The sequence below is a fragment of the Bombus terrestris genome, chromosome 4 (assembly GCF_910591885.1).
Source record: "Bombus terrestris chromosome 4, iyBomTerr1.2, whole genome shotgun sequence".
Taxonomy (NCBI): Eukaryota; Metazoa; Arthropoda; class Insecta; order Hymenoptera; family Apidae; genus Bombus; species Bombus terrestris.
Window position 1 is genome coordinate 14,405,415 of NC_063272.1, and position 27,246 is coordinate 14,432,660.

At 43.3% G+C, this 27,246-nt stretch overlaps 1 protein-coding gene across 2 annotated transcripts in view; it reads right to left on the reverse strand.

Annotated features, from left to right (window-relative positions):
* The window catches only part of LOC100644394 (POU domain, class 2, transcription factor 2), a 123,829-nt gene that overhangs the window by 38,866 nt on the left and 57,717 nt on the right, over positions 1-27,246 (reverse strand). For both annotated transcript variants that reach the window (XM_012307915.3, XM_012307917.3), the window contains exon 3: positions 19,621-19,839. In XM_012307915.3, the coding sequence (XP_012163305.1) occupies positions 19,621-19,839 (219 nt within the window). The remainder of the gene's footprint in view (positions 1-19,620; positions 19,840-27,246) is intronic.

Sequence of the window (27,246 nt, forward strand, 5' to 3'; positions counted from 1 at the left end):
ATCCTGCCCCATGGCGAATGAAATATTCATCGAATGCAAATGCAGGGAGACGCGTGTGTAATCCATTGAAAAATAATAACGACAGAAATTCGCCTTAATTGGCACAATAGCCGCGACAGCGACATGGCTACCTCTCCCTAGTCCTGACGATTACGACACGACCCTATCGTGGTTGTTGGTCGCGTTACAAGCTACCAAGAAGAACGGCCGTCCGCGTTGATGCTCATAATTACGCGGTAATTAGAGAGGTTTGCCGTGAGTGCGGCGTATGTACATCTTAAATATCGGCCCCCGATCCTCAACTCGATACAACTATGACGTTACGTCTCTCGTCCAGGCAACTTGGAATTATCGCCTCGTGTCCGACGTCTGAGATTTTGAAATAGAAATTTAATCGACGGGATTACGCATCGGCTGGTCATTCAGACTATTCTACCGTCTATTCTATCGTGTAATTTATAATACAGTAAAATTTAAGCGACCCTGAAGAATAAAATTAAAGTTCTACGCGTTTCATATCTGTTTCGGATATTCTGCGACAGTAAAAGAAGTTGAACGGTTGATTTAATAGATGTTCGAATGTCTGGTCCAGAGCCAACCTCGTTCTCCAATCGTCTACATCTTCACCCCCTTTTCAGGATATAATTTCTCGGCGGAAAAAGTTTCTAACGACGGGAAATCTAATATATATCGCATCGAGGCAGCCGGTCTGCCGGTACGAGCAGCTTTTCTTGTAATTAAGTTATAACTAAGGACGCGAGCGCACCATTTCAGGGTAGAGGGAGGGGAAAGAAACGCGAGAATACGCTTCGAAGCTAGGGGCGGCTGAAGCAGATCCTCGCAAGAGTGGAAAACAATAAGAGGGCTCCGCTAATCCGGACGATATATTATATCCAACAGGAGTGCTTCTGGCACTGTCGAGCCAGCTGTATATATACACACGGAGCAGAGTGGAGGGGGGGGGGGGCGAGAGAGAATAGAAAGTCCAACAAATAAGGAGCAACAAGATAAAAGAGCATAGCTTTCAGTATGAATGTTTTTTTCATTTTGTACAGAAGCCCCCAGCTATTTTCATCGATGATCGTAATTATCGCATACCGATGTGACGTTTCGAGATTCGCGTATACGAAATGATGTTCTTTTTTACATCCAACCGAATATTTATTATATTAAGACAGAGATGAAGGTTAAGCTTGCATTATCAAGACATCGTTGCAATTAAATTTCACGTCTTAAACAGTCATAAATAATTCGCGAATTCGTTTTGTTGGAGACGTTGAAAAGCGTTATCGTAGTTTAACAACTTTATACTGTCCGCATTCGTTCAGGACTGAATTATTGGCAAATGAACTGTCTTAATGATGAATATCCGCAATTTTTCAAAAAACGCCACCGTAGAGCCCCGACGGTTACGGATATAGCCGTGGAACACAAGAGGGGCGAATTAAAACGGCGCGCCATCGAGGCGTGAGGAGAGATCTCAAGCCTCGATAATTATCGTAGCGTGCAAATATCGATAATGCCGACGACTTGGAAGCGGGAAACAGCCGAGAGGAAACGTAGGTAAGTCAAGGGGGCCGCCGGATGCCCGCCTCCGAACCAACAACTCAATTGCGCGAAATCGAGTTACCTACCAGTCCTGGTGAACGTGTAATTAATTAATTCGAGCGCCATTTTGCTACTGACGGCTCAACGAGAAATATTATTTTCTGGCTGTGCTAAGGAAAGACCAAAGTGCCCTCAAATTCTATTTGTCTCTATTAATCCTCGACTTTCTTTCGATTTTTCTTCCTCCAACTCGATTACGATTTAGCCATTATCTCTTCGCGTTTAGAAATAACCGAAACGTTAATCGCGAGAAAAGATACTAATTTTCCTAACTGAAACAACATATATGTACATAATTAAAGGTTTAGCTTATAATGAAAAGCATCGAACGCGGTTGGTTCACGGGGCAGGCGAACCGTTCGAGTAACACGGCCACAAATTTGTACGAAACTCGAGGAGGATCTGGTCGAGTGCGCTACAAGGGGAGGCTACGTGTTCGCTTAACAAGGAATTCGAGTCATAACGCTTAATTAAGGTACTGTACGTAAGTAAGACCCGCATCCACGAGAGGGATAGAGGAGTGGGAAGGTATGAGGGCCATTGGACCCCGGGATCGTGACCAACCCAGAAGCAGGAACGCGGTCAGATCGGTTGATAACGATCTGATAAGGTGCCCTCCCAAGATTACGAGCCGAGTTTCGTTCGAGCTACCTCTCGATGAAACCAGTTTTTCTGCGGGCTCGATTTAATTAGATTTTCCGTGGGATCTATCGGCACTCGCCCTTAACTTTTCTTCGAAATTATTCCACTAAGTAGCTAATGGCCTTCTCTCTCGAGTCGCCGTTAGTGTTTAGGAAACATGTCACAAACGTTGTACGTATTCGTCTCCATTTCCGCGCTACATGTGACATACTACTAATCGTTAATCGTTTGTTCATTTATATCGATCTTGGTCTCTACCAAAGAGTGTTATCCGTAAAATAGATATAAGTAGTTAGACAAGAATTTATTTCCTTAGAGAGATTTCGGAAAAGGTTCAAGAAAAAAAATTTGAAGAAAACTTCTTCGATATCGTGCGATAATTTCATAATGAAACTCGAGTGAAATGTATACGCCTTTTAGTTCGTGAATATAGAGAGTGAGAAAGATAGCGTTTTGCAATTTTTTATTTTGCATTAGTGGGACAGTGGAACGATCGTATTTGCGTGCATTCTGCTTGCACGAAATCGATGAAGGCGCGCGAGAAATCCGCCGATAATGCAAAGCGTGACTGACGTTCGACTTATCGCGCTATAATCCTATTAAAACATCATTATGAGCTTAGCGGGGAATCACCGCAAGTGCTCGCCGATATTTCATGAAAATTTATGAATCCACGGTTCGATTAGCATACGCCCACTGCACAGTTTCTATTACCCTAGGAAATTAAGTATCGAACCAATCTATATAAATTACAAACTTCGTTCTTGAATTATGTGCAGATTCGACGATCAATAATCGAAAAAGAAACAATCTACGAATAGAATCGAGTAGAAGAGGTGATACTGTAGGTAAAAGGATACGGAGTCGAAGGGACGACAGAATGGAATTCGAGTGCGTCCGCCGATAATCTGAAGCGTATGGGGCTAGCAGAAGCTACTATAAACGAAGGGGGTGGGGACTTTAAAATGGCGGGAGCATCCCTTCTCGACCTAAAAGCAACCCCAATCGCTGCACGCTGGTCTAATCACAGAAAGGGGGTTGGTTTTGCATTTCATACCCCAACAGAAGGAACTCCAACACGCGTCCTTTGTATTTCTTTTCACATATGTACACATACGAAACTGTATTCGATAATGCAATTGATAAACGATGAATTAAACACATGTAATATTAACATGATAAGGGCAGAGAAATAAACAACGATAAAAATACACCATAACACAAAAAGCATCGAGCAGAGACTAATTTTAAAGAACACGTTGCTCCATGCGGGACTTGATAGTTTTCCATAAAATTTCTCCAAACTAGATGCTGGTATTATCACTCACATTAATGGAATACGATATGGGTCTCTAAGAACCCCAACGAAGTGGAGCCAAGTAGCTCCATTGCAACAAAATCGAACCCTAGTCGAATTATTACAGAAATATTTGTACCATTGTAATTTGTAACACCATTTGTAACACCATGTGTAAGAAACAATCTTCTCTCTTCCATGAGGAAGGAGAATGTTTAAAATGCTTACGTATTGGAAAGGTCGGTTTTGTGTCTGCGTGCATCTTCCTCTTGCTTCCAAATTGATAGATTCCCACAACCATTAGAAATCTTTTGAGATAATCCCTGTGCAATACTAATCTTCCCGTGAACTACGTATTTCTCGTCTCATCAGTAGCGAACTTCTTCTTCAATAACACGTCGTACTTCGTAATTTATTTCACACAAAAGAACCTTCAATAATTAAATATGCGAACAAAACTTCTGACCTTTGATGTTCGATCCCAACTCCACAGAGAAAGAAGCTTTCACCAATTCACTATCGAAATCGAGACTAGGTTGTGGAATAATCGACTAAGTTGTGTAAAACTTGAGTTCTCCGTGAGTAGTTGATATATTTGAAAAAAACCAGGGGTACCCCAAGTTGGCTTGCCGGGGGCAACTTGTCTACTGGTGAGCCAAGAGCTGTCTGTTCGCGTTGGTCAGCGCTGCCCCTCTTCTCAGCTGGCCCGTGGAGGTGCACCCCCGCAAACCCTCCGCAATACCAGTGTGAAGAAGAGAGAGAGGCGAGGAGACAGAGATCTGGTACGTGCCACTCTCTAGAGCACTCTTCTCTCTCGCCGTGTTCGACAGAGGGTACATACATTATCCGCCCCTGATCCTCGATCCCGAACGATCCACGTCTCGCCAGCTACAGTGCTGAATTATAGAAACGTTCTTCCCTCTTCCTATCGCCCCGGTTTTCGACGCTCGTACAATTGTCCTACCCTTTTAATTTGAGAAAGGTTCTAACGACTGTATATGACAGCAATAGGAGCTTAGTTGTTCGAAGATGTTAATTAGGGATAATTATTAAGGATAACGTTATTACTTTATGGTGGAACTCCGTTTGTATGAAGTTGTCGAGGAATAGATAATCTCAGTAATTGCAGAACTTTATATTATGAATAATTCATATAAATAATATGTTGCCGGACATTAACTAAAATTTCACTAGAATACATGGAGTTCACACGAAAACAACTTCACTGTGTATGCTTAGGATTTTCTTTGGTATTTTGGTGATGGAACGAAGACGGCAAACAGTACTATGAAGTATGAACGACTATGAGCGTAGTCCAGAGCGTAAATTCCATTGCTGGTTATTCTCTCAGCCCTTTCGTCAAAATGAAGGGTGTTTGGTAACAAAGAGAAGAATAAGGGAGAAAAAAAAGAAAAGAAAAGGAAAAAGGGAACAACTACGGCGCAGTTCATTGGAATTTCGGAATGCCTCATCGCTCGGAGGAGTCATTAAGTCGTAAAACTAGAGAACAACCTCGTCGGTAAAAGAAGCAAATAAAAAAAACGAAAAAAAAAAACAAATTTGCGTCCCTGACATAGAGGATCAAGCGTAAGGGCGTTGTAAATTTTTTTTTTCTTTCTCAGGCACACGAAGATTCCAAATGGGCTTTCCGTGTCTTGCGAAAATCTACATCTACAAATTGTTATTTGCCTGTAAATCTTCGCGAGACCAATGTCAGGAAAGATTTTGGAAGTAAATCGACCCTTAAATGATATTTTATTTGAAAGTTTAACTTAGCGAAAGTATGGTAGAATGGTCGTTCCATTAGCAACGTCTTGACTTAATTTATGTTCATCCCGGCTGTTCGCCATTGTTGATCGTTATTGTAAATGTTGATTGAGCAATTGCGATGGAATTGGCCTTCCCACGGTTCGTCGATATAAATACTAGTTATCTAGAAAAAGTACAAGCGGCTGACGCTGGGGCACAATTATTTTTACACTCGGATCGATCTGCAAATTATCTAACTCGGTTAATTATTGGCTCAATTATCACCGACCTACGAAGTCGGCCAACGTCAGCAAACGCTTCAGTGGGGTTCTAATCAAACAATCAAGCACCTCATTACCAATTTCCCCTATACTGTTATCGTACGCAATGTTTTACTTGTTTCGGTATAATGAAGAGCAGAAATTCTTAGAGTTTTTCATCGACGTGTTTTATACGACGAACCATTAATACGTTAAAAAATGTTCAAGAAAAGAAGATGAACATATAAATAATGGCGAACGAATGGGGAACGAACAAAAATTAATTCAATTGTTCAAATCATTACTATATATTTCTGAAGCAAATAGAAGTCATACCAGTCGATACGATTTTACTCTCAATTCAGCTCAATTACAAAGAGGTAACCGAATCTGAAAAAAGCATCGAAGCTGGAAAATGGCCCGCATCTCTTGCTCCGAATTCCCATCCGGTCACGCGACATATATCATTCGTAGCCTCTCTATGTTCAAGATCGATCAGACTCAGAATCGAGCAAATTTTCAGAGAGAGAGAGAGAGAGGGAGAGAGAGGGAGAGAGAGAGAGAAGCACCGGGCATTCTCGAAAGAAAATGCGAGAGAAAAATGAAAGGCCGCGTTCCGTTCAGCCACCCACGCTTTCAACGGGGCAGCGGGAGAGAGCAACGTAAGGGTCCATTCGCCTCCCCTATTTTGCAACCACCCCTATTCACCGTTTGCCGCCGATAGTGCATTTGACCAGAGCATTGTCCGAACGAACGGTCCATTGTCAGATTGAATCATCGCCCGAGCTTGGAATATTCAGGGATGGCCAATGGTCAGTGACCATCATTGTTAAACTGGCGCGTGTGTGCGGAGCTGCCGCTCGTCCGATTCGGGAGAGGGGAAAAATCGACACACTCGAAAATCTGGAACGTGGACACCTCGCCCTTTCATTCGTTGATCTCGAAACTGGACTACCCCCTGGTTTGGTGAATTATTGGCTTTAATTGTGCCTACAGTAATGGTTCGACTGGGACAAATTTCCGGGCGGGAAGCTGGCAGATTGTTCGAAACTGAACGGTCGCGTGGCTAACGCCGATTTCTCGAAAACAGAAATTCTACTCTGGCGTGAAATTCGGGGAACTCGTGGGTAAATTGATTGGGTCGGGTATCCATACGATGCGATTCGATATATTAAACTCGTTTGTTATGAACGTAAAGGGGAAAGCATGCGTTTTCTGTTGAAACTATTTTTCGTAATTTGGTCTGATTGTAGAAGATGAAAGATACGATAAGACGGGCAGGTACGATTATACGAATTTTCTACCAGGATTCTCTTATTGCCCCGTGTCGAGAGGGGTCAAGCCAGCCTAGGCTGTAGTGGTCTGCGTCATTGTGTAATAGTATTGCTCGTCCGTCGTAGTTCTGAGCAGAGGTTAGCGGGGTCAGAGGGCAGATTTTCACCGACTCGTACGGGCTGGTTTATACCCTTATTATGATGCGAGCACACTAAGGGTCACGACCGTGTTTTCCATGAAACGGGGAAAATAAAATAAACGTGGAACTGATCGAGAAAATGTAATATTGCGACCTTCTATTTCCCCAATATGCAAGTTCATGAAAAACAATGATCTATGATTTTTGTAATTTCGGCAACGGAACAAATTATAGCCTCTTGAGAATCTTTCTTGAAAGTTTCTTAAAAGAAACAACGTCGGTCCATCAACTGCTGAAAAGGCGACCACAAAAACTACTTAATGAGTTCATAAGGCTACCTGAAAAGACTAAAATGATTTCAATCTTCCATTCGAAACCTTTGCAGCCCGATCGGCACATCCTTCTACATGCTAATGCGGGAGGATGTTCCAAAGATCTCTAAGAGTCTCATTACCGTCAGACCCACGTTTCAGATACGTGTAGCCTGCTGCTGCCGGCTTTCCACGAGAATAGTTCCCGACATTTTTCAACAGTCCGCCTCATTCAGCCGGAAAAAAGTGAATTTACATATCTATGCATTTGGCGAATACAAGGGAGACCCGTGAATGGTAAAGGCCCGGTAGACCTGTTAGATATTTGCTAGAATTTTTAATATTCAGTGGCGGCGAACTTTGAAGTCTCAGGACTTTTGGATTTTTGGAAACGGTTCCATGATTACGGTAATATTTATAAAACCCTGGAAATCGTAAAAGATTACGGTCGAAGCAAATAGTTACTTCCCTAATGGTAAAACTAATGGGTTCTAATGTATTCTAAAGAGAACTACGAATATTTTGTTTCTGCAATATTTGCTAATCTACGCTTTCATCGAGAAGTTCATTACTCTTAGAAATCCCTTCAACCCTTAACTTTAGGCTTATAGATCGGTAAAAATAAATATCTATAGTTCAAGATTTTGTCCTAACTTTAAATTAGTAAGAAATAAAATCTAGCAGAATCGATGGTAAAAGACCTAGACACCTATTTATCAATTACGGTTCCGACAACAATATTCCAAATTTTTCTCAGGAAATGGCAGGTCATTGGAAGGTTCGATGTAGTAGAGAAAATATCGTGGAAACAGGGAAACTAAGAAAAGGCGATCGCAATTAACGGTAAAGCGTAGCTTGTCGGAAGAAACCCGATAGGCTGTCCATAACCGGATTCCATATGCCTGAGCCGAGGGTTGCCGGCCACCGGCAGGTCCGCGACCCAGGAAGTAGGTAATAATTTCGGGCACAAGACCCACCGAAATTAGCAGGCAAAGAGCCGAGAGATGATTTTCCAAAATAACACGTCCCGATACAATGGCCAAGCAATTTCCCGAGCACCAGCTGCTGCCACCTATCTGATTTATCATCTCGCCACCCCCAACCACCCTGTTTCATCATTCTCGATCTTCGAAAAAATGGATCTACGATCTATAGATCCCTTCTGTTCGAAAATCTGACCCCTGATTATACATGTGTTTGGAATTATCGAATAAGAAATTTTAGAGACTTCCATGGAATGAAGATTAGACGTATATTGAAATCGACAATTATATTTTATAGCTTCTTGCCATATTCTATTTTCTTGTGACTGTATATTGGCGCTAGAATTATTGGAAAAATTCACAATTTTCCACGGAGAACTTTATAGATTTGCAGCAGTGCATCCTTGAAAATTTAAAAGAACTTTTACAAAATATATTACTTTTGAACTTCTCTGGTACAAGTTTCATACTTTACGCTTTTCATGTTACTTTACATCAGTCAATAATAATTGCAATTACCGTATTTGGAGGCCAATTGTTATTAAAAATTCTTTACGCCCATTGGAAAATATTTAATTTATATAATACTTCCATCAACCAGCATCGATCACAATGCTTCGCACAATTATGTATTCGTTATTCTCGGAGAACCACCAGGGACAAGAAAAGCAACATGCTCGAGTCGCGGAACGCAGGACTGTTTGGCCGTTTGCTTGCAGGAATGCGAGGGACTAACAGATGGGGGTTGAGAGGGGGTTGTTCAATCGGTTATTGATTGGAAATGTAAGCTGGAGCGAGGCGAGGCAGGGGAGGGGGAAGAAGGGTAGTACCAGTACAGCAACGACCCAACAGATGGCCACTGGTCAGCGGGACCGCGTGGCGAAGTTTGCCAATCGAAGGAACAAGTTCGACTCCTTGCTCAAAATTATTAGATCTCCGAAACTTCCAGCCGGAAATTCCTTTCTTCGACACCTGCTGACGTTGCAATTTCACTAGGAATAATCGGCCTCTCTTCTCTCTTTCACTGCAATTAACCCAACCATTTCCCTTATCATCCTTCGTATCTGAACAAAGACTCATCTTGGAATAATCAACTTGGAAAAGCAGCTAAGCTATCTCGTCCGGATCTTGAAAAATCTTTAAATCGAAGTCGACCATCTGCTGCGTCCAGACGACGTATGCTCCACGCGAAGGTAGCGATTCACGCTAATCGCCGTCGTCCACGTCTGAAAGTGGTGACCACGCGGTTACGAGAGGTGTAAAGGTCGACCAGCCTAGGCGCGAACATGATCATAGACGTGTAGTTGCTAGGTACACGCGTAAAAAAGACGCGTTCTCCTCTTCACACTTAACCGTATAAGAATTTATGCAATGCACTTTTTGAAAGAAACAAAGAACGCATTCTGGTAGACTGAAGAATCTTCTGGAAGCATAAATATCAACGATGTCCTTGAATTTCTATGTGTCGACCTTACTTTCGTTTCGACCGAAGAAAAGACGTTTAATATTTTAAGAAATTTTCTAAAAGTCGAAAATGACTGAAAGAACATAGATGAATTAATATCGAACACAAGGATTTGTTCGTCTAGCGGTCAGCTAGACGTAAGCTGCTTAAAACCGCATCACGCGCGTGCAGCGTTTTCCAAACCTGTGTGTTAAAACGCAGAAACGTGGTGGAAGAATGGATACATCCCTTCTTGAAAGCGACCTCATCCTCCTGGTGCTGGAACCACAGCACGGAATCAGCACCACCGCCTCCGTGGCCGCTACGATAGTCGGGCTCCCTCGCATCCCCCGGGCAATCTTTTCAATTTAAAGTCAAGCATTATGGCTTAAATTGCATTATGGTTTCCTTCCCCACGAAGAAGAAGGTAGGAACCGAGAGCAGCAACGAAGGGCGGCTCCTTGTAAGCAAGACTCAATCACGCCGCTTAACCTCTGACCCTGCACAGACCGGCCGAGCACACACGCGTCTATACACCATCACCGACACGCGGTTCGTTCAATTCATCTCTCTCCGTTTGGCCACGATGGACTTCGTATATAGGAGATGATCGAAGGATGTGTGAGAGGATGTTGTTGCATCACGAGTGTCGTCGTGTGCACGTTGACCGCGCGGAGGGCCGCGATCGCCGCGGTGTTCGCGAAATTAACCATGGAAACCTGTCCATACGCACGCTCCCTAAGTGCGAACACTTCGTCAAACTTTCTCGCGTCTGCCGTTCAACCTGCTGCTTCGGTAGGAACTTAGGTGTTCAATCTGTCTCTTTGACGTCTGTTATTCATCTTTGATATATTAAACATTTGTTCGAACGATAAGTTTCATTAGATTTTCCGAGCAATGATCTTTGGTTTCCAAGATGAAAAGTTTCTAGGTTCTGGGGTTCGAATATGAATTTTGGTTTCTAATTTGAAACGAAAGAAAAAAGCATACTTATAGAATTTGTTTAGAACGTCTCGTGAGCCCGTGAATAATTCTTGGTCCTTAACTTAAAATGAAATAAGAAAGGATACTGCGGTTGAGTTTACTTCATTTATCTTGTGAATAGTACCTTTCCTGTGAACCAGAAATCTACGCTAGAAAGTACGAACAAGGTTTCCAAGTTGCTTTCAAACTTTCAAAAGTGTGTATGTGTGTCTAGCAGAAGCAATTATAAAATATCTATACGGACAAACAGAATCAAAAAATTGCAACTAGATCTATATCCGCGTGTAACGCGCACGAGTTCCTCAACGTGCTGGGACAACCACACACAGCTCGCTATCCAATGCGAATGAATGAAACGACCCAACCCAGGACGGACCTTGAACTTCGCGTTGCCGGGGAAAAGAGTCACTGCTCCCCTCGCACGGCACCTTTAGCTGGCTGTAATAACGCGTTCCTTGCTGTCCGTAAAGCGTGTAACAGACACTCCAGCCCCTCGCCTCTTTTACTTTTTCTCTTTTCGAGTATTACGTTATCAGTTGCACGTTGTACTGCACGTATTTATCACAGAGACGAGACTGCCCGATAACCCTCTATCGTTTCCATAGATTGCGCTACTTTTCGAGTACCGGTAGATCTCAAGGACCGAGGCGCTAAATTTGAGTCAAAGACGAACGATTCGTGTATCAATGATTGTATGAGCTTTAGGAGACTCGTTGAGCGGAGTATACGATAGGGTTAATCAATGGCAATCATATATACATTTTAGTTTTTTTAATTAAACTCAAATCTAATGCAGATTACTCTAATCATTTATATTGTACATATGACTCAACGGTACTAATTGATCGAAGAAATTTCCGAAAATAAAAATTCTAGACTCTATTTCATCGACAAATTTTTTTAAACTAGCTACCGTGAAGCTGACTAATCCAGAGAATGCCGAACGCCAAGGGATTCAAATTCTCCGATTTCCTACGAGAGGCACCGTCACTCCGAAGCCAAGATGCACGCAGGATCGAAGCCCATTAAACCTACCCGCTACGCAGAGGAAACCTGGAACGAACCAGTAGTGAGGAGAGTCGAACGTAGTGCGAGTTCACGCGGGGGACCGTGATCGCCGGACGTGGAAGCATCCTTATCGTCTGCGTTCTTAGCGAGCAATCCTTAAGTAATATATTTCTCGGGGGTAATTGCAGGCAGCGATTTCGTGCGGCTCGTTCGAGATCCGCCAGATACGTCGTGCCGTACCGCGGAGCGTGTATTGCACGTGCAAAAGCGGACGATGGAAAGAGCGAGAGAACAAGAGGAAAAGAAAAAGATAAAAGAAGAAAGAGTAAGAGAGGAACAGCAGGCCGAAGGTAGGTTATACGTACGGTAGGTTGCACGCGTAGGTCGGTACTTACGTGCCTATTCGACGTAGGTAGACACACTTGGTGTTTCCATCTCGATGAAGCGAGACCGAGCGACGCTACGTCGTCGTCGAGCCAACGAAGAAAGTTAAGAGCAACGAAACGAAGAGACGCGATGTGTGTACGATGGAGGAGAGGGAAAAGGGTCAGATCGAGAGAGAAAGAAACAAGGGAGTGGAAGGAGAAAGAGAAAGAGCGCACTGATAGAGCGTAACTGACTTCTTGGCCGGTGCATATTACCGGGCTGTTAGAGGGCGGAGCCGGCTGATGAGTTAGCAACGTATTGACTTTATAATAATCACGTTAGCCGGTCCACCGTGATCCCTTGGTATTACGCGGTGCTTCGCGCCGATTCACGTACCGGGTGATTCCTTCCTCATCCTTCGTACAGCGTGGAAAATGAGAAATCCAAAGGTCGAATTAAATATGAGCATCATGCTCGAAATTCTTCGTTACTTTCCTGCTAACGTACACAACATGGTTAAGGTATCTTGCTAATGTATCCTCGATGAACGTTGCTTCTTAGTAACCGCTCAAAGAAATATTTCCATCATATCGATAAATCTTGATCAATAAACGGTAGTCTTCTTTTGACTGGCCGACGAGACACCAGCGCAAAACCATGGCCCCATAAATCAACGCTACGTCGAAAGAAAACGAATCCTGGAATACGTGGTCGGGCACGATCATTAATATTAACGCCGTCCATGGGCCCGATCGAAATTGCGTTACTCGATTTGGCAGAGGCCAGTTTCAGCCGTGGAATCCCGTTGAATCGAGCCACGATTGATCCAGTGATAGGAAAGACGAGGAATTAGCCTGTGCTTCCACGCATCGAACGTTTCAGGATAGAAGAGTCGAGGGTTTCTCTAGCGGTCTTGGTGGCTTAATTAGTAGTTCGGTTTATCTTCCACGGCTTCTCTTTGGACAGAGGCTGTCAGACGCGGAGGAAACACGTGAGAGTAAGGTTCGGTTCGTTACGTATTCACGCGCATCCGCTGGATCGCAGGAAGCTCGAATAGAGCGGCGGACAACGTTCCAAGACCCGTTTCTTTCTTTTTATCGCGTCGTTTTCTTATCTACTCTCTTTGCATGCATCCAGAAACGCTTCGTGTATCGATATAATTTCCTATCATGCCTCGCTCTCGCGAAATTTCAGTTTCTTTTAGTTTCCTTCGCTTTGTTTCAGTTTCTTTCTGAGTTTTAAAGAAGATTCGGGTAATTTAGAGAGTGTAAAAAGGCGCTACCCCTTGGTAAAATAGAGTCATCACGCGTGCACAACGTCGGAGAAGTATCCCGGTGAACTAACGGTGACGTTAACCGAGACAAGAAAATAATCGATCCTCCGCCAGACCTTTTTCTCCGTTCGCTATTAATAGAAGCCTCGGCGATCACGATGTTAATAGCTGTTCCACGGGGATAGAAGCGTGTTTCTTGTCTCTTTCGCTAATCTGCATCCCTGGATCCTGTTCTACGATTCTGACGGCTGAACCGTCTTACGGCAGATTATTCTCCCGCTATCGTTGGTAATCTCCTTTTCGCTACTCGAAATTCACGCGAACCTAAACATCGTATCATAAAATGATGTGCGATAACATCGTCTGTAGCGATGCGAAAAGAAACATTATTTCTCTCAGTGTTTGCTTTCATGCTTTTATTCTTTGCTTCTCTCCAAGATTTTCGTACAAGAATTAAGATAAAGGGAAGCAAAGTTGCAAATTGCTTTTGTATCGCCCGGTACACAAGGCGGCGAGCCGCGGCCGGTGAATCGCGCTGACCTCCAATCTCACCTCAATTTGCCTACACGCCGCCATTTGCGTCAGCGGGAACGGCGAGCGGCCTATCTAAAATTATGATCTGAAAAAAATTCCCTCGGCTAGCGTGGTGCCTCGCGAGCCAACGCACGTCCCGGCGTAATCGATTAATTATGGTAAATCTCGCGTTATTATAAATTTTTGGGATAATTGCGATCTCTTTTCGACTCCACTCCGAAATATGCTGTAAAATCGTTGGCTTGTGCACGATACGTACAGCGCCATTGCATAAATATCGCGATCGACATGTGTGTGTATTTTCCAAGAGATCGCTTATTAATGTTTAATGAGAAATCGTAACCGGAATCATTATGCGATAATGCGAAAATGCAAACAATGCGAACGATGTTTCACGAGGAAACAGAACGAGGACGTAGCACGACTTGTAGATAAATTCTCGAGGGAAATAACGCGACTTTGTCGTAACCTAATTAACTCTTTAATTAAACTACCGATGCAAGCTACACATTACTCGAACACTGTCGAAACCGCTATCGTTTATAGCCCCATACTAATTTGCGGCGAGCAGCTGCTCGCGCCTCGAGTCCACGCGACTGCCTCGAGCTTTCTGCCGCAACGATGTCTCTCGGTTTATTAAAGCGGGTCATCAATTACCGCCGTGCATCTCATTTTTTTCCGCCATGGAGCTCGAACGATCAGTTCATGGGATCAACGTGCATAAAACGCTGATTTAACGTATTATGGTATTCGGCACTTCGGATATTCCTGCATCCTTACATACTACCTATATAGAATTTATGTGACACTGCTTCTCTTCTTATAACGCTATATTTTCTCCTTCTTGGCTTTTTTTTGCTAAAAGTAATTGATAATATTTCCTCATTCTCCATTATATCAAAGACTAACAGCGTCTCGTAATATACGACAAGTTTGATTGTTCTGTGCTTAGCTGTCTTAAATAAACGTATTTTTCCTTAGCTGGGACTTTGCAAGCAAAGCACCAACGTCAAACTGGGAACGTCCCACACTCGACTTAATTGAATTTTCGAGCTTGTTCATCGCGCGAGAACATGCTCGAAGGCGAAGGAGAGAGCTTTCAGCGCAGTTCGAAACAATTCGACCGGCCATAAAACTTGGGTGCAACTTCGGTCACTATAAATCCGGGCTCTTAACTGCGTGACGATAAATCACATAACTTATATGAGAAAAAGAGAGAGACAGAGAAAAATACAGAAAGCGTTAGCTAGCGGAAACTGCGAAACTCGCCGCGTAGATCTTTCCCTTCGATTCTCGTCTCGAAGGAAATTCCTACGTAAAGGATCGATCCCCGAACCCGTGGCCTCTTCTTTCACCTCCTTCTCTTCATCCTCCTCATCCTCCTCCTCCTTCTCCTCTTCCTCTTCCTCTTTCTGTTCGTTTCTGAAAGCGACGCCAGTACCGCGCAAAGGATATTTCTGTGCTGGCAAGACGCGGCCAGTTAAATCAGAATTCAATTTGAACGACGTTCGAGCTGGGAGATCCCCATAGAAGATACGAAATATTCATGGCGAGAATACTTTATCCGTTGTTATTCTTAGGCCGCGGCCACACGGCCTTCCATAAATACATAGCGCCCCGCAACGACCATTCACGGCGTTTCATCGCAGTCTTTCGTCGCTGAACATCATATCTAAAGAAATTTAGAATACTCTGTGATTATTAGACTGTGATTGTTTATGTATCCATGGGAAATTTATAGCTGCAATAATGCATAAAACGCACGTTGCATGTGATAGGCGAAGATATATAAGACGTTGAAAGCGTAGTGTACTCGTTATATTTCATGGGTTAAATAAATCTCTGCATTTCTTTAATTATGTTGATAAAAATACAAATTCGCATAAACATCTGCAGTCTAATAATCATAATCGCGTAGAAAACGCTTGATAATTGTCAAATCATCATCTTTAATCGTTTTTGCTCTTTGAATGAAAATAAATCAATACTTTTGTGTATCGACTAATCTCTAATTTGCTAAAAGATAATAAGAGCAATGCACGTGACTGCCCCTAATTTCCTGTCAACAAGTAATATTATATCAACTATAATATATCAGAGAATCGACGTGATAGACTGCAAAGTATTCTGCCAATCCACAAAAGTTTCTTGGCCCCTCGCGGGTGGAGCAGTGACGCGGCGCGAGCAGCCTGATCGATTTAGCGCCAAATGTCGCCGTGTTTTACACGCGGCAATAATGGTTGAAATCTATGTAGCCAATATTTCACGGGGTCACCCTTTCTCTCCCCGTACGCGTCCCTTGCGCCGCCGTATATGAAACGTTCGCGTACACCAGCGACGCGTAGCCGTGGTTATTGGCTCGCATATGGCCGCTGCTCGATATTTCAAACTACACGGTAAAATGGAGATACGAACGGCCTCGTACCGTCATTGAAACACGTTCCCGAGGAAATTTCGGAAAGTTCCTCGAAATATTTCGAAGATTAAGTACATCGAACCATCAACTTCAAATCGACGACATGATAGATTATTACGAAGAAAATAATATGTATTTTTCTTATTTGGTATTGAATATGTTGAGATAAATTGGCATGCGAAATAATTTGACCGGGCTTGACCAAATAAAAGGAATTTAAATACCTTACGAGGAAGAGGGTGAGCCCAGGGAGAAGAATGATAGTCCCAGGGGAGAGATACATCCGAGAGCGGCAAGAAAGGATCCTTCCGTAACCGGGCAGCGTAATTTACACACTACGAGACTACGTTATACAGTTCACTGACTTCAAAGATTACTTTTTAAAAGGCATTTGTCCGTAATTCCTCTGCGTGCCTCTTAATTTTATCTTTTGTTTGGCTTCAATAACCAATTAACGAGCGACGAAGGCTATGGTTACAGCGTACACGTGCTTCGAAGAATTGTCGTTCTGACGGATGATATATCGGAAGAACGATGCGTTTACTCTTATAAAAATTTATATATCGACTAACCGCGAGTCCGTAACTATGGCATAATCTTCGATACTTCATATGGATATCTATAAAAAGCGTCAACCTTCCTTTACAAGGAACCTTAACAAGAAAAAGTTCATTTATCTTTTTTCCAATTTATGATAGAGTTATGGACCCCCGACCCGTTTCTTTAATTATTCCAATGATTTATAGATTTTCACAGATCCATTTTAGGGTTCATACCGATTTCCTAGGCGAAAGGATCATCGTTTCGACATGTGTCCACGGTGGGTGCGGTACAACGTTTTAGGGTTCTATCCCTCATTCTTCAAAAACCGGCCAGTGCATATGTCGGCGCAAGAAACATAATGTTATCAAACTGTCCGGCAGAGAGACGAGCAGCGAAAGAGGACGAAACCCTTGGGGAACCTCGTCCTCGCTTTCGTCCACTTCGTCCTTATTGATATACCGAATAAACACACTTGGCAGCTAGGCGGGATAGCTTTGCGAGGCAAATAGACTCGGAAGGACCGCGCTCTTTGGCCTGTATCCGCTCTTAAAGCCGAGACTACGATCGAAATACCACTCCTATATTGCTTTTCGTCCTTCTTAAATGTCTATAGAAGTTTGATAAAATATACCGATGCAAAGATACAATTCTTCTGATCTTCGGGTTTACAGAAAAAATTACCATCGTTCGAAAGCAATGAGTCATTCTAAACAAGAGGATAACGAGGTAGATTTCATCTTTATAACTTGGTATCCTCTGTCAACACTTTTCTCAATTTGAATGCAAACATTCAAGACGCTCGACAAAATGCTTGCCATTGATATCCGTTTACGTGTCTAAGTTTTAGTAAAAATGTGAAAAATACCGAAAATTACAAATGTTCGTAAATATAAAAAAACGCGAGATGTCATTCTATATATACACAGCCTCGAAAACATCCCGATGAGCTAACAAACGACGAACGAAGAAGCTAGGTCGTCTCGCGTTACAACCACGCGGCTTTCAACTTTCGACCCTTATCGATCGGTGCCCTTATCGAGCCTCGGCGCACCTTGTCCAGCGGCGGCTCGACGGTAAATAAAGATGGCCGGTTTTTCCCATCAGCTCGCACACACGTATCGCCTGGCTGGACGTTGGTGTGCGCGCCGGCCAGACGGTTTTAAATTCCGCGAGTCAAAGCGATGTTTGACATGGAAATGTTGAACGATGCATTAAACATGCCGCTTCCTCTCTTTTCCACGGAAAAAGAGGAAGAGGATTCAGCCCTGGCTCCCTCCATTGGCTTCCCGTTCGCGGCAACTACCCACAGCGAAAGAGGCCCCCGATCGGGGCCCCCACGCTATTGTTCGAGCAATGTTTATTTAAGCAAACGAAAGAAGCCACCGTTCGAACGCAACGGAGCGAATTCGCCTTCCTTCAGTTCCTCCACTTTGTTGGACCGTCTTCCGGTACGGATCGATAGCGGCGTGGCGATGCCGCACTTCCAACGCAACGCCTCCGGCAATAATCTACGATTATTCCGCTCTACCTATCTTTTTCTATCGCGGTTTCTAATTAGAGACGGGAATATATGAATATCATAGGGGGAAACGTGGATAACTTTCCGAATCTGATATCATTTTATGACTAAAGCACGGTATTTCGATACGACGATGAGAATGAAAGTTCCTCGGTTTTATCCCTCGAATATGGTTAGAACTTAATAATATTCCGCACAAAGTGAAACTATTAGAGAGAGAATCTTTCCTTGACAGAAATAAGAAGACATTTAAACTGTTTTACCGTGCCATTTGCTTTCATGTGTAATTTGAGAAGTGTATAAAATTAGACAAATAAAGTCTCGGTACGGGATATTATAGCAACCCAAGATAAAATTTATGAATTTAATTACCTTTGAGAAATATTGATATACATGTGAATACCTACTTTGTACTTACTTCCTCGATTGCAAATTGCTTACAAATTGCTTACTTTCGAAAAGTTTAAGATGTAAGAAGATAAAATACACTTTAATAAATTTCGTTAAGTTTGCTGAAGAAACATAGCAACGCTACATAAAGATAATAATAGTTATTGTCGACAATTATTGGTACAAGAGGAAACGGGACGAGCATTGCCAATCGAGGCATCGTGATTGGCTGAGCTACCTGCCAGGGTCGAAAGCGAGCACCTGCGAGGGACAATTTCGATGGACCTTTCCCTAAAAGGAACATCCCCACTCCTATTGTCCGGCAAATGACATCAAGCTTATTGCATTATTTAAAGAGCCCCGCTTTAAGGCCGTTTTAAGCCGCTGACCCTCCGGTTTTTCGGAGTAGTGCCACCGTTCTCGGAGTACTGTCACCATCGGAGTGATTCTTTCTTCTGTGGATCGCGTCGGGATCGATCTTATCGCGTATTTGCAAGCATAAGTTATGTGGATTTGCCCGATCGTTTTACCTAGCACTTAACTACCTCCTGCTGGAATCTATTCATAGTAAAATTCGTATCTGGATAGTCACGATCTTTACGTAGACGCTTAAATAGTTTTCTTTCGTTAGAAACAGCCTTGTTTCAAATAATAATAATTATTTTAATATATCATTCGCTGCCTTGTTTTACTTTATAAATCTTAACATTTCCGCGAAAACTTCAAAGTTAACTGTTTAAAGAGTGAAATTCCCGGGTGGTTTTACGATATTTTTACGAGAAGATAAAACTATTGATAAAAGAGATATAGTTAACCCACATTAGTGCTGAGGCGTGGGAAGTCGACAAATTTTTGGAGAAACTTAGAATTTTCACTTACCAGGAGAAATACCGAGTTTCACGTGCAGACTGCTGGGACTTCTGTGATCGGGAGTGGTTACGGGGGCGGCAATAGGTGGTGACAGGTGGGGGTGTGCCGGTGCTCCGCCACCTGTCGTTGTCGTGGTAGTCGTGGTGGTACAAGGATTTAAGGGTGAGGTCCTCTTGAAAGACTGTTCGGTCCGCCACGTGACCTCGTTATCGCCTATCCACACTTTACCTGCGAAGGACACACAAAAATTAACATTAATTTGCTGTCTTAAATATTTCAAACTTTATTTAGTCCCTATCGAAATTGTTTGCTCTTTCAATATTGCCAAATGCGACCGTTATGTCTGGCTATATTAATATATACACTGGTACATATAATGAGTCGAATAACGATTTTCGTGTTTGTTAATTCAAGGCAACAACCGCTCAGAATTTATTCTTACAGACAAGTAATACTATCGAGCATCAGGATCAAATTGCAAAAGAAATTTCCCCTCTCGCTGTATTAATATAACGCTGGGGCGTTTGTGTCTGCGCAGAAAATGGCTTCTCCCCCTTCAAGAGTCCACGTAATTAGCAACCCTCCGAATCCCCTATTCCTGCCAGTTTTCCCGGCTTTCCCTCGTTTCCCTTAATTTCTGGGAACAATGTTGGATTCTAGATGTTGTTCCAGTCTGCAGTGTCTAATTACACCCGGGACATATAACGCTTTCAACATGGACAATTCTCGTTACAAGATATATCGTATTCTCTGAAATTCCAAATTTTCTATTATGCATCCGTTACACGCTTTTCATTAAACACTTCATGTTTGTTTGCACGAAACTTTCACGAGTCGATCGCGTTGCTTCTTATTATGATATCGGCGAAGTTCTCTTCGTTTACGAATCCACTCTCACTCGTAGGTTATACTCTGTCATATTCAACTATATTCATGGAACAATGTCTATTCAAATGATAAGTAAATCAAAATAGATAAAAGAAAGATATTCAGCTACAGATATTTGTACTCCGAAACGTAGGATAAAATCGAGAATTCGTTTTCTATCCCCTGAAAAGAATCTAAGAACCCAAATACTATCGAGATAGTTAGGATTTCCTGGCTATAGCATACGTGACGAAAGCTGCACGCAAATATAATCCCGCATGCGTGAGACGTGAGTCAGCCCCTTATTTGCTTGATGAATGATTTAGCCTCGATCCGTCTCTCTCCATCGCATCGGTATCTCGCGCCCCTACTCGCTAACGAGGGCGAGAAAGCGAACTTCCCGTGTATTGGTAAATGAGAAAAAGAGATAGAGAAGAAAGGAAGAGAAGAGAGTGGAAACCGAGGTCCATCGTGGTGATTCGAACGACGGAGGGTGGCCGGGACGGCGAGCATTCGCGGAAAGTACTGTGGGAGACACGGAGGAGAGGAAAGAAAGTGTAGCTGGCGCTAACTAAGGGCGTCGGCTAATCAATATCATCAGAGAATGGCCGCTGACCTCGCGCCGACCAGTGGACGCTCCATTCTTCCTCAATTCTTATGCCAACTTCCACGCGAGAAAGGATTGGGATGAATCGAACTTTTCCACTGTTCGATGATCCGTAACGATTTCTCGTAGAATTTCGTCGTGTATCGATTTGCATGAATTAACATGGTGAATACGTTTGCACGTAGAATGGTGTCAGGAAAATAGTTAACAGGCAACAAGGAATACGAAGATAATTATTCAGGATCGATCGGTGTAACCTCGAGCTATCTTCATTTTATAATTAATCGTACTAGTAATAATATCGGTAATTGGACGCTCCTTTTTCCTCTGGAACTCCTCGCTGAACGGATGAAAGTATCGAATATTACGCGTAGGCATTCCTTTCTAAATAATACATTATTTTAATTACGGGGCGCGTCGTGAGTTGCACAATAATTGATCGGCTCTGATAATTATCACGTTTCTGCGTGAATCGAAAAAGTCTGCTCGCTCGTGAAACATTAGCATAGATTTTCATTAATATATCGTCGGTACTTTAATAACGATTAATTTCGATTGTAATTCCGATGGATGTGAAACTTTTACACGTGTACGTATACATATTTACACGTTTAGATATTAGCGTATCGAGTGTGGATTATTTATAGGAGGGTTTGCTGGCTAGTGGCATGTCTCGAGGCCACGATTCCAACTACGGCATGGAACGACGGTTCCTTTAATCTCGTGGTGTTTGCATGCTCCCCTCCAGCATACGGAGACGAACGGAACCACCCCTCGAGGGCGGCGAAACAAACTTTCGCGTGCGCGCCCTGGAAAATTCAATTACGTTTCTATTCGCGAGAATCGCGCCTCCGTATCTCATGGATCGACTTCAGCGTCTTTCTTCATTTTCTAAAAAATGTTATCCATTGTTAATTATAAAAGTATATAGAATTAATATTGTATTTATTATCGACTAAAACATGTTATGTTAATTTTAAAAAGCCTCAATTATCGTCGAATTTTATTATTTGCGCGGAAAGTAAACGTATAAACGAAGATCAAACACGAGCTATTACTCGGCAGAGTGAAAGCGTTTCTCGTATGAAGAATTTTATTCGCATCAATTAATGAACGTCGTGTTCATTTATCACAATAAAGAACTATCCGAAACACTAAACTCTACTTTATATATTCTCAAAATAGACTCTGAAAATCTCAGCGAGCCAAGAGCAGTGCGCATAAACAGAGCCATCTATTTGGCGATCGGTGATATCCCGTAGCTTGCAGGGTGGTTTCACCCTCTAAATTCCCCTCGCTCATTCGTCCAGCAGGCGCGAACTCCATTCACGGGTTTATCACTGTCCAGATAACAACGATTTACCTATGGACTCGTACGAATGTCGAGGGTCCAACAGGAACAGGAAGAAACGAGAGATCGAAGAAGAGGAAGGATAGAGGAGGAGGGGTGAGAGACGGTCAGCCACCTTGCATTCAGAAGTATTTCACTTTAACGGCCCTCCGGGGGATTGGCTGACCCTGCTCGAAGACCCTTCACCGTTTCAGCATAATGGAGCTCTACATTACTTATTCGTCCTGGCCAATGTCCTGCCAGAAGCGACCGCTACTCGTTTCCACCTCCTTCCATTTCCGTGTACGATTAATCGCCAACTGGATCCACGTTCTTGCTGTCCTTGCCATCTTGCGTGGACAATGGGTAAAAGGGTGATAAGGAAAGAAGAATGTAATTAGAAAATTTGTGAAGCTGGTAGCAATAATTTTGATTCAAAATTGAAGGAACTATGCGCTGATATTCTCCTATGTCCACTAACTTTTGAAGATGTATGTAAAATGGATATGTAAGATTGGAAAATAGATACGTGGTTTCATAAAATCATTTATACAAAATCATATTTTTACGGCCAAAGATAAGGAAATGTAATCTAAGCGAAAATATGCGTCTGCTTTGAGTAATTTGTATACTTTCGTAATTATATATGCAAATTTGTCATAAATTCGTTAAAAATCACGATCTACCGATACGATTATGGGTAATTCGATGTTTCCAACGATATCGTTTAATCACGACGCGTCGAGATTATACTAAATAACTCAGTATTTCTTTCTACTATTCCATATTATTATACAAAGACTAATCCAATCCACGAGGAACAATCCTTGCGTGCAGAGCAATCCAGTACGACCGCCGCCCCCCTCCCCAAATTATCTCCGGAATGCCCCAACACAATCATCGATGCCATACGTAAAACCTACAGACGAGACTGAAATTCCTTTAAAAATCTTCTGTACCCTTTCTGTTAAACCAATCTCGATTCCATTCGTTCTTCGTTGAATTCCTCGCGTAGCGGGAATCCGGACTTCCGGTTCGCAGGGTCCTGTGCGACATTAGCGGCGTCACGTAGCGCGCAATTTCACTGAACGCATCTCGGAATCGTGCAGGTGGACGTGAAATTTCGTCGATCGAACGAAACATCGCGGGGCGAGGCCCTCGGGCAATCTGGTTTGCCGCGGTACTCGAAAGAATTGAAAATTCCTGCTCGTCCAAGGGTTGAAGAGGTCGACCAACGGGGATACAGGAGAAAAGGGAAGTCCGGAAGGGGCCAGAGGGGGTGGCAGCGGACGCGGATAAAGCGTTCGATATAAGATTAATAGCGGAGGCCGCTGGCCGAGCCTGTGCACGTCGACGAAGAGGGTGGCCCGCCTATATAGACGACGGTGATTCCTCTTTGAAGGTGGAATCGTGGGCAGTGACCAAATTGAATCCTGCTTAGGACAGGAGCTGCGACGGAGGACTCAGCCCTCGGGCACTTTCTCCAATAAATAAATTGCTCCACGTTGCGGTCGATTCGCGCTCGCGTGGAACCTGAATTAAAATCGCACCGCGCCGCGTGGACCACCGCGATGACTGGATTCCTTTGTGCATGCTTCGTGTAGGAATAAAATAGGCTTATTTTGGGCCGGGGAGATACTTTAATCAAACTAAACGATTTGTCTTGTAATTGGACAAATTCGATGGTAAACAATTTTCGAGAGATGATCGATGATCGGTCGATCGATCTGAGTTTGAAACAAAACACGTTCGAGTCTAGTGAAAATTATCTGGTCATCGAAGTGTACTCAAATACAATGTACTACTTATGACACGGTACTGTAAGTAAAAGACTGAAACTTTTGCATACTATCTTAACTCGATGGAAGCACAGTAAATACGATTCTATGGAATTAATTAAATGAAGATATTCATCGGTCAAATCCGTCGGTGTTTGCGATTTCTTACATAGAGTACAAAGTTCCAACTTTTCTTAATACCAAATTGTAACACGAAACAATTAAAAATCACGTGTATGATCGGTGGTCTAGCCGACCAGCGACGTGACTGCGTAAATACAGCTGTGTTTCTTGTTCATCGTCCATCTCATGATTACAGGCAAATTGGACGTGTGAACAGATTGCTTCGTATATTGCGCGATAATCAAATTTCTCCACCTGTCGTCGTCTCCGCTGATAAGCAGCATCGGCCACGTGCCGGACTAAAACCCCGATAAAGGGGTCACTAAGGTGCTGTAGAAGCATCGGGGAAGATAACGAACGAGCATCTACGTGGAAACTTCGCGACGCACGCGTCTTGGAATCCTTTCTCGATGCACGTGTGAACGACCTTTAATCGGTCAATGCTTTTTCTTCGTAGGGTCTCGGCTAAGAACCAACAAGGCTGATGTCGTCCCCAAAACGCAAACGATATCTCGAATCGTCGATTGTTCGTTCTTTCGTAATTTCAATAATGGAGACACGCAGCATTCCGAACGATCAAAGATAAACGCGTCGGTCGATCGCGTCACGTACGCGCGTTCGAGACGCGCAATCGCGATCGAAATCGTCGCGCCGTTCGCCGTACGTGGTATGAAAATTTTAACTAGAAAATAAGAAACAAGGCTGAAGAAGCAACGTTGCGTTGAACTGTTATCATTATCTCTAGAGTATCGGATTTCTCAAGGCAGTCAAAATATCTCGAGATATCGTACACGCGTTTATCGCGTTAATTGTTTCTTTATTCAAACGAAATTACTGAACGAAGCAGTAGGAAGGAGATGTACCGTCGATGAGACGGTGCACTGGAGGAGGAACGGATTGGATAGAACGAGGAAGATCGTAATGGCGATGGTAAACGAGGCGACGAGGGGATTTAACTTTTCCCTTTTTATCGATAACGATGTAAGCTAATTGCATCGAGGTAATTAAATTACTTCGAGAGATTCATTAGGATAACGCATTATAGTGGAAAATTTATGCTGTTTACTCTGGAACTAATAACGTGGCTTTATCTAGAAAAAGTATCCGATTATCAAGCGTTACAACTTACGTCAGATAATGATACTAATACGCGCGCGCCGCTTTTACAGGTTTATTAGAAAACGTAAAGAATAAAAAAGGACGCACGAGCGGGCGATCCCGCGCGCGAGAATGTGCTCGATATTTTACTATCGACATCGCGACGATACTTATATTTCAAAATAGCGACCGATAATATTTCGATTATGATCGAAGGTACGATCGTTTCGACATACGTCTCAATCTCCATATCGAACGAAATTCTCTTCGTAATACATGCCCGTCGACTATTCCAAATAAAATTATGATACGGAAATCGTATTAGCTCGAATTAATTCTTCCACGTCATCTCCATATCGTGCAAAGATGCCGTGTCCCCTTCTTAGCCGAAGAATGCGAAAAAGGGAGCTCATTTCGGTCGCAGGAAAAAGACAAAGGATCGGCATTCATCGTCAGAGAACGGTTTCCCTATTTCTTGCTGGTTGCCCTTGTCAGACCGGCGATCGATAAAGCCAACCCCCTCTCGCCACTTCTAGCTACCTTAACGCTCGTCCACCCCTTATGTACACTATTCCGTGCGTCCACGAAAACGCTTTGAGCCTCGAAACGCGCTTTCCTTCTTCGTCCACGACCTGCCTTCTACGTTCGCCGCGGTCGTCTCCACAATTCGATGGTGCAATTCGTCGAACGATCGAGTCTCCTCGGCGTAGAAGAATTTGCAAGGCTGATATTGTCTAACGAGCCGCTCCTAATTCCTTCCTATTCGTGGAATGGAATGGGATCGCGCGAAACGAATAGGAATTATTCGAATATTTCAATAATTCAACAGCGTAATCGGTGTGTTCGTACGAGGATCGCCATTATGTAAATACAGGCTACCTGAGCGTCGACCAATAAAAAACGTGAATAATAAAGAGCTGTGCCGACCGGTGGGGGTAGGCCAGAGGGGATCAAACAGAGAAGCAAGGGTTGTGAGCGCAAGCGCGAAACCGCCCTCCGCGGACGGACTGTCGAGATACCACCCTTCGACATAACTCCTTTCGATCGACACCTAGCCAATCTGCATGAAACCTGCGGCTCCTCGACGCCATTTTGCCTCCGCTTTAAAACGAAAGGGGAGGTACCTCGCGCAACCCCTTCTCGATTTCTCCCCTTCGATATATCAACTAGAACACTCAGCGTGGTAAAAGTAACGATTTCAAACTCTCTGCTAACCGTAGATACATCGCAGAATCGAGTGTTGAGGTTAGGACGACAACGTTACCCGCTGTGTCTAGCTCTCCAGCGGACGATGCAGGGGATACGTTCGATTCTCTTGTGAGTACAGCTGAATGTTTATGCCTGCGGCTGGTGGTCGACGTACCGTGTCGAGCATCCCTATCGAGGTTCGAATGTTACCAATACCAAAGTGGAGAAGTACGATTTCAAAGAACTAGCATACGCCCCTTTTGTGTTTATAGACAGAGAAGAAGATAATCAATGAAGAAGGTATACTAATTTAATATCACGCAGGAAATAGGAATTTCAAGATTCATTTCTTGTGATCACACTGGAAGAGAGTAAACGATCGTGATGAAGGAAACTGTGAAGGACAGGGTTCAAACAGGAGCAAACATTTTCCATTAAGATCAAAGATACTCCACTGAACCAGGATACACTCGAGACCAAAATCCACGCTGGTAATACCAGCGTCGCAACATCAAAGGGGTGTAAAACGAGGGGAGGGATGGTGACGAGAAAAAGGAAGAGGGGAGAGGGAGAGAGAGTGAGAGAGAGAAAAGGGAGCCGATTTTAAAATCACAATGGCAGACACACGTCCACGTCGTATGAAC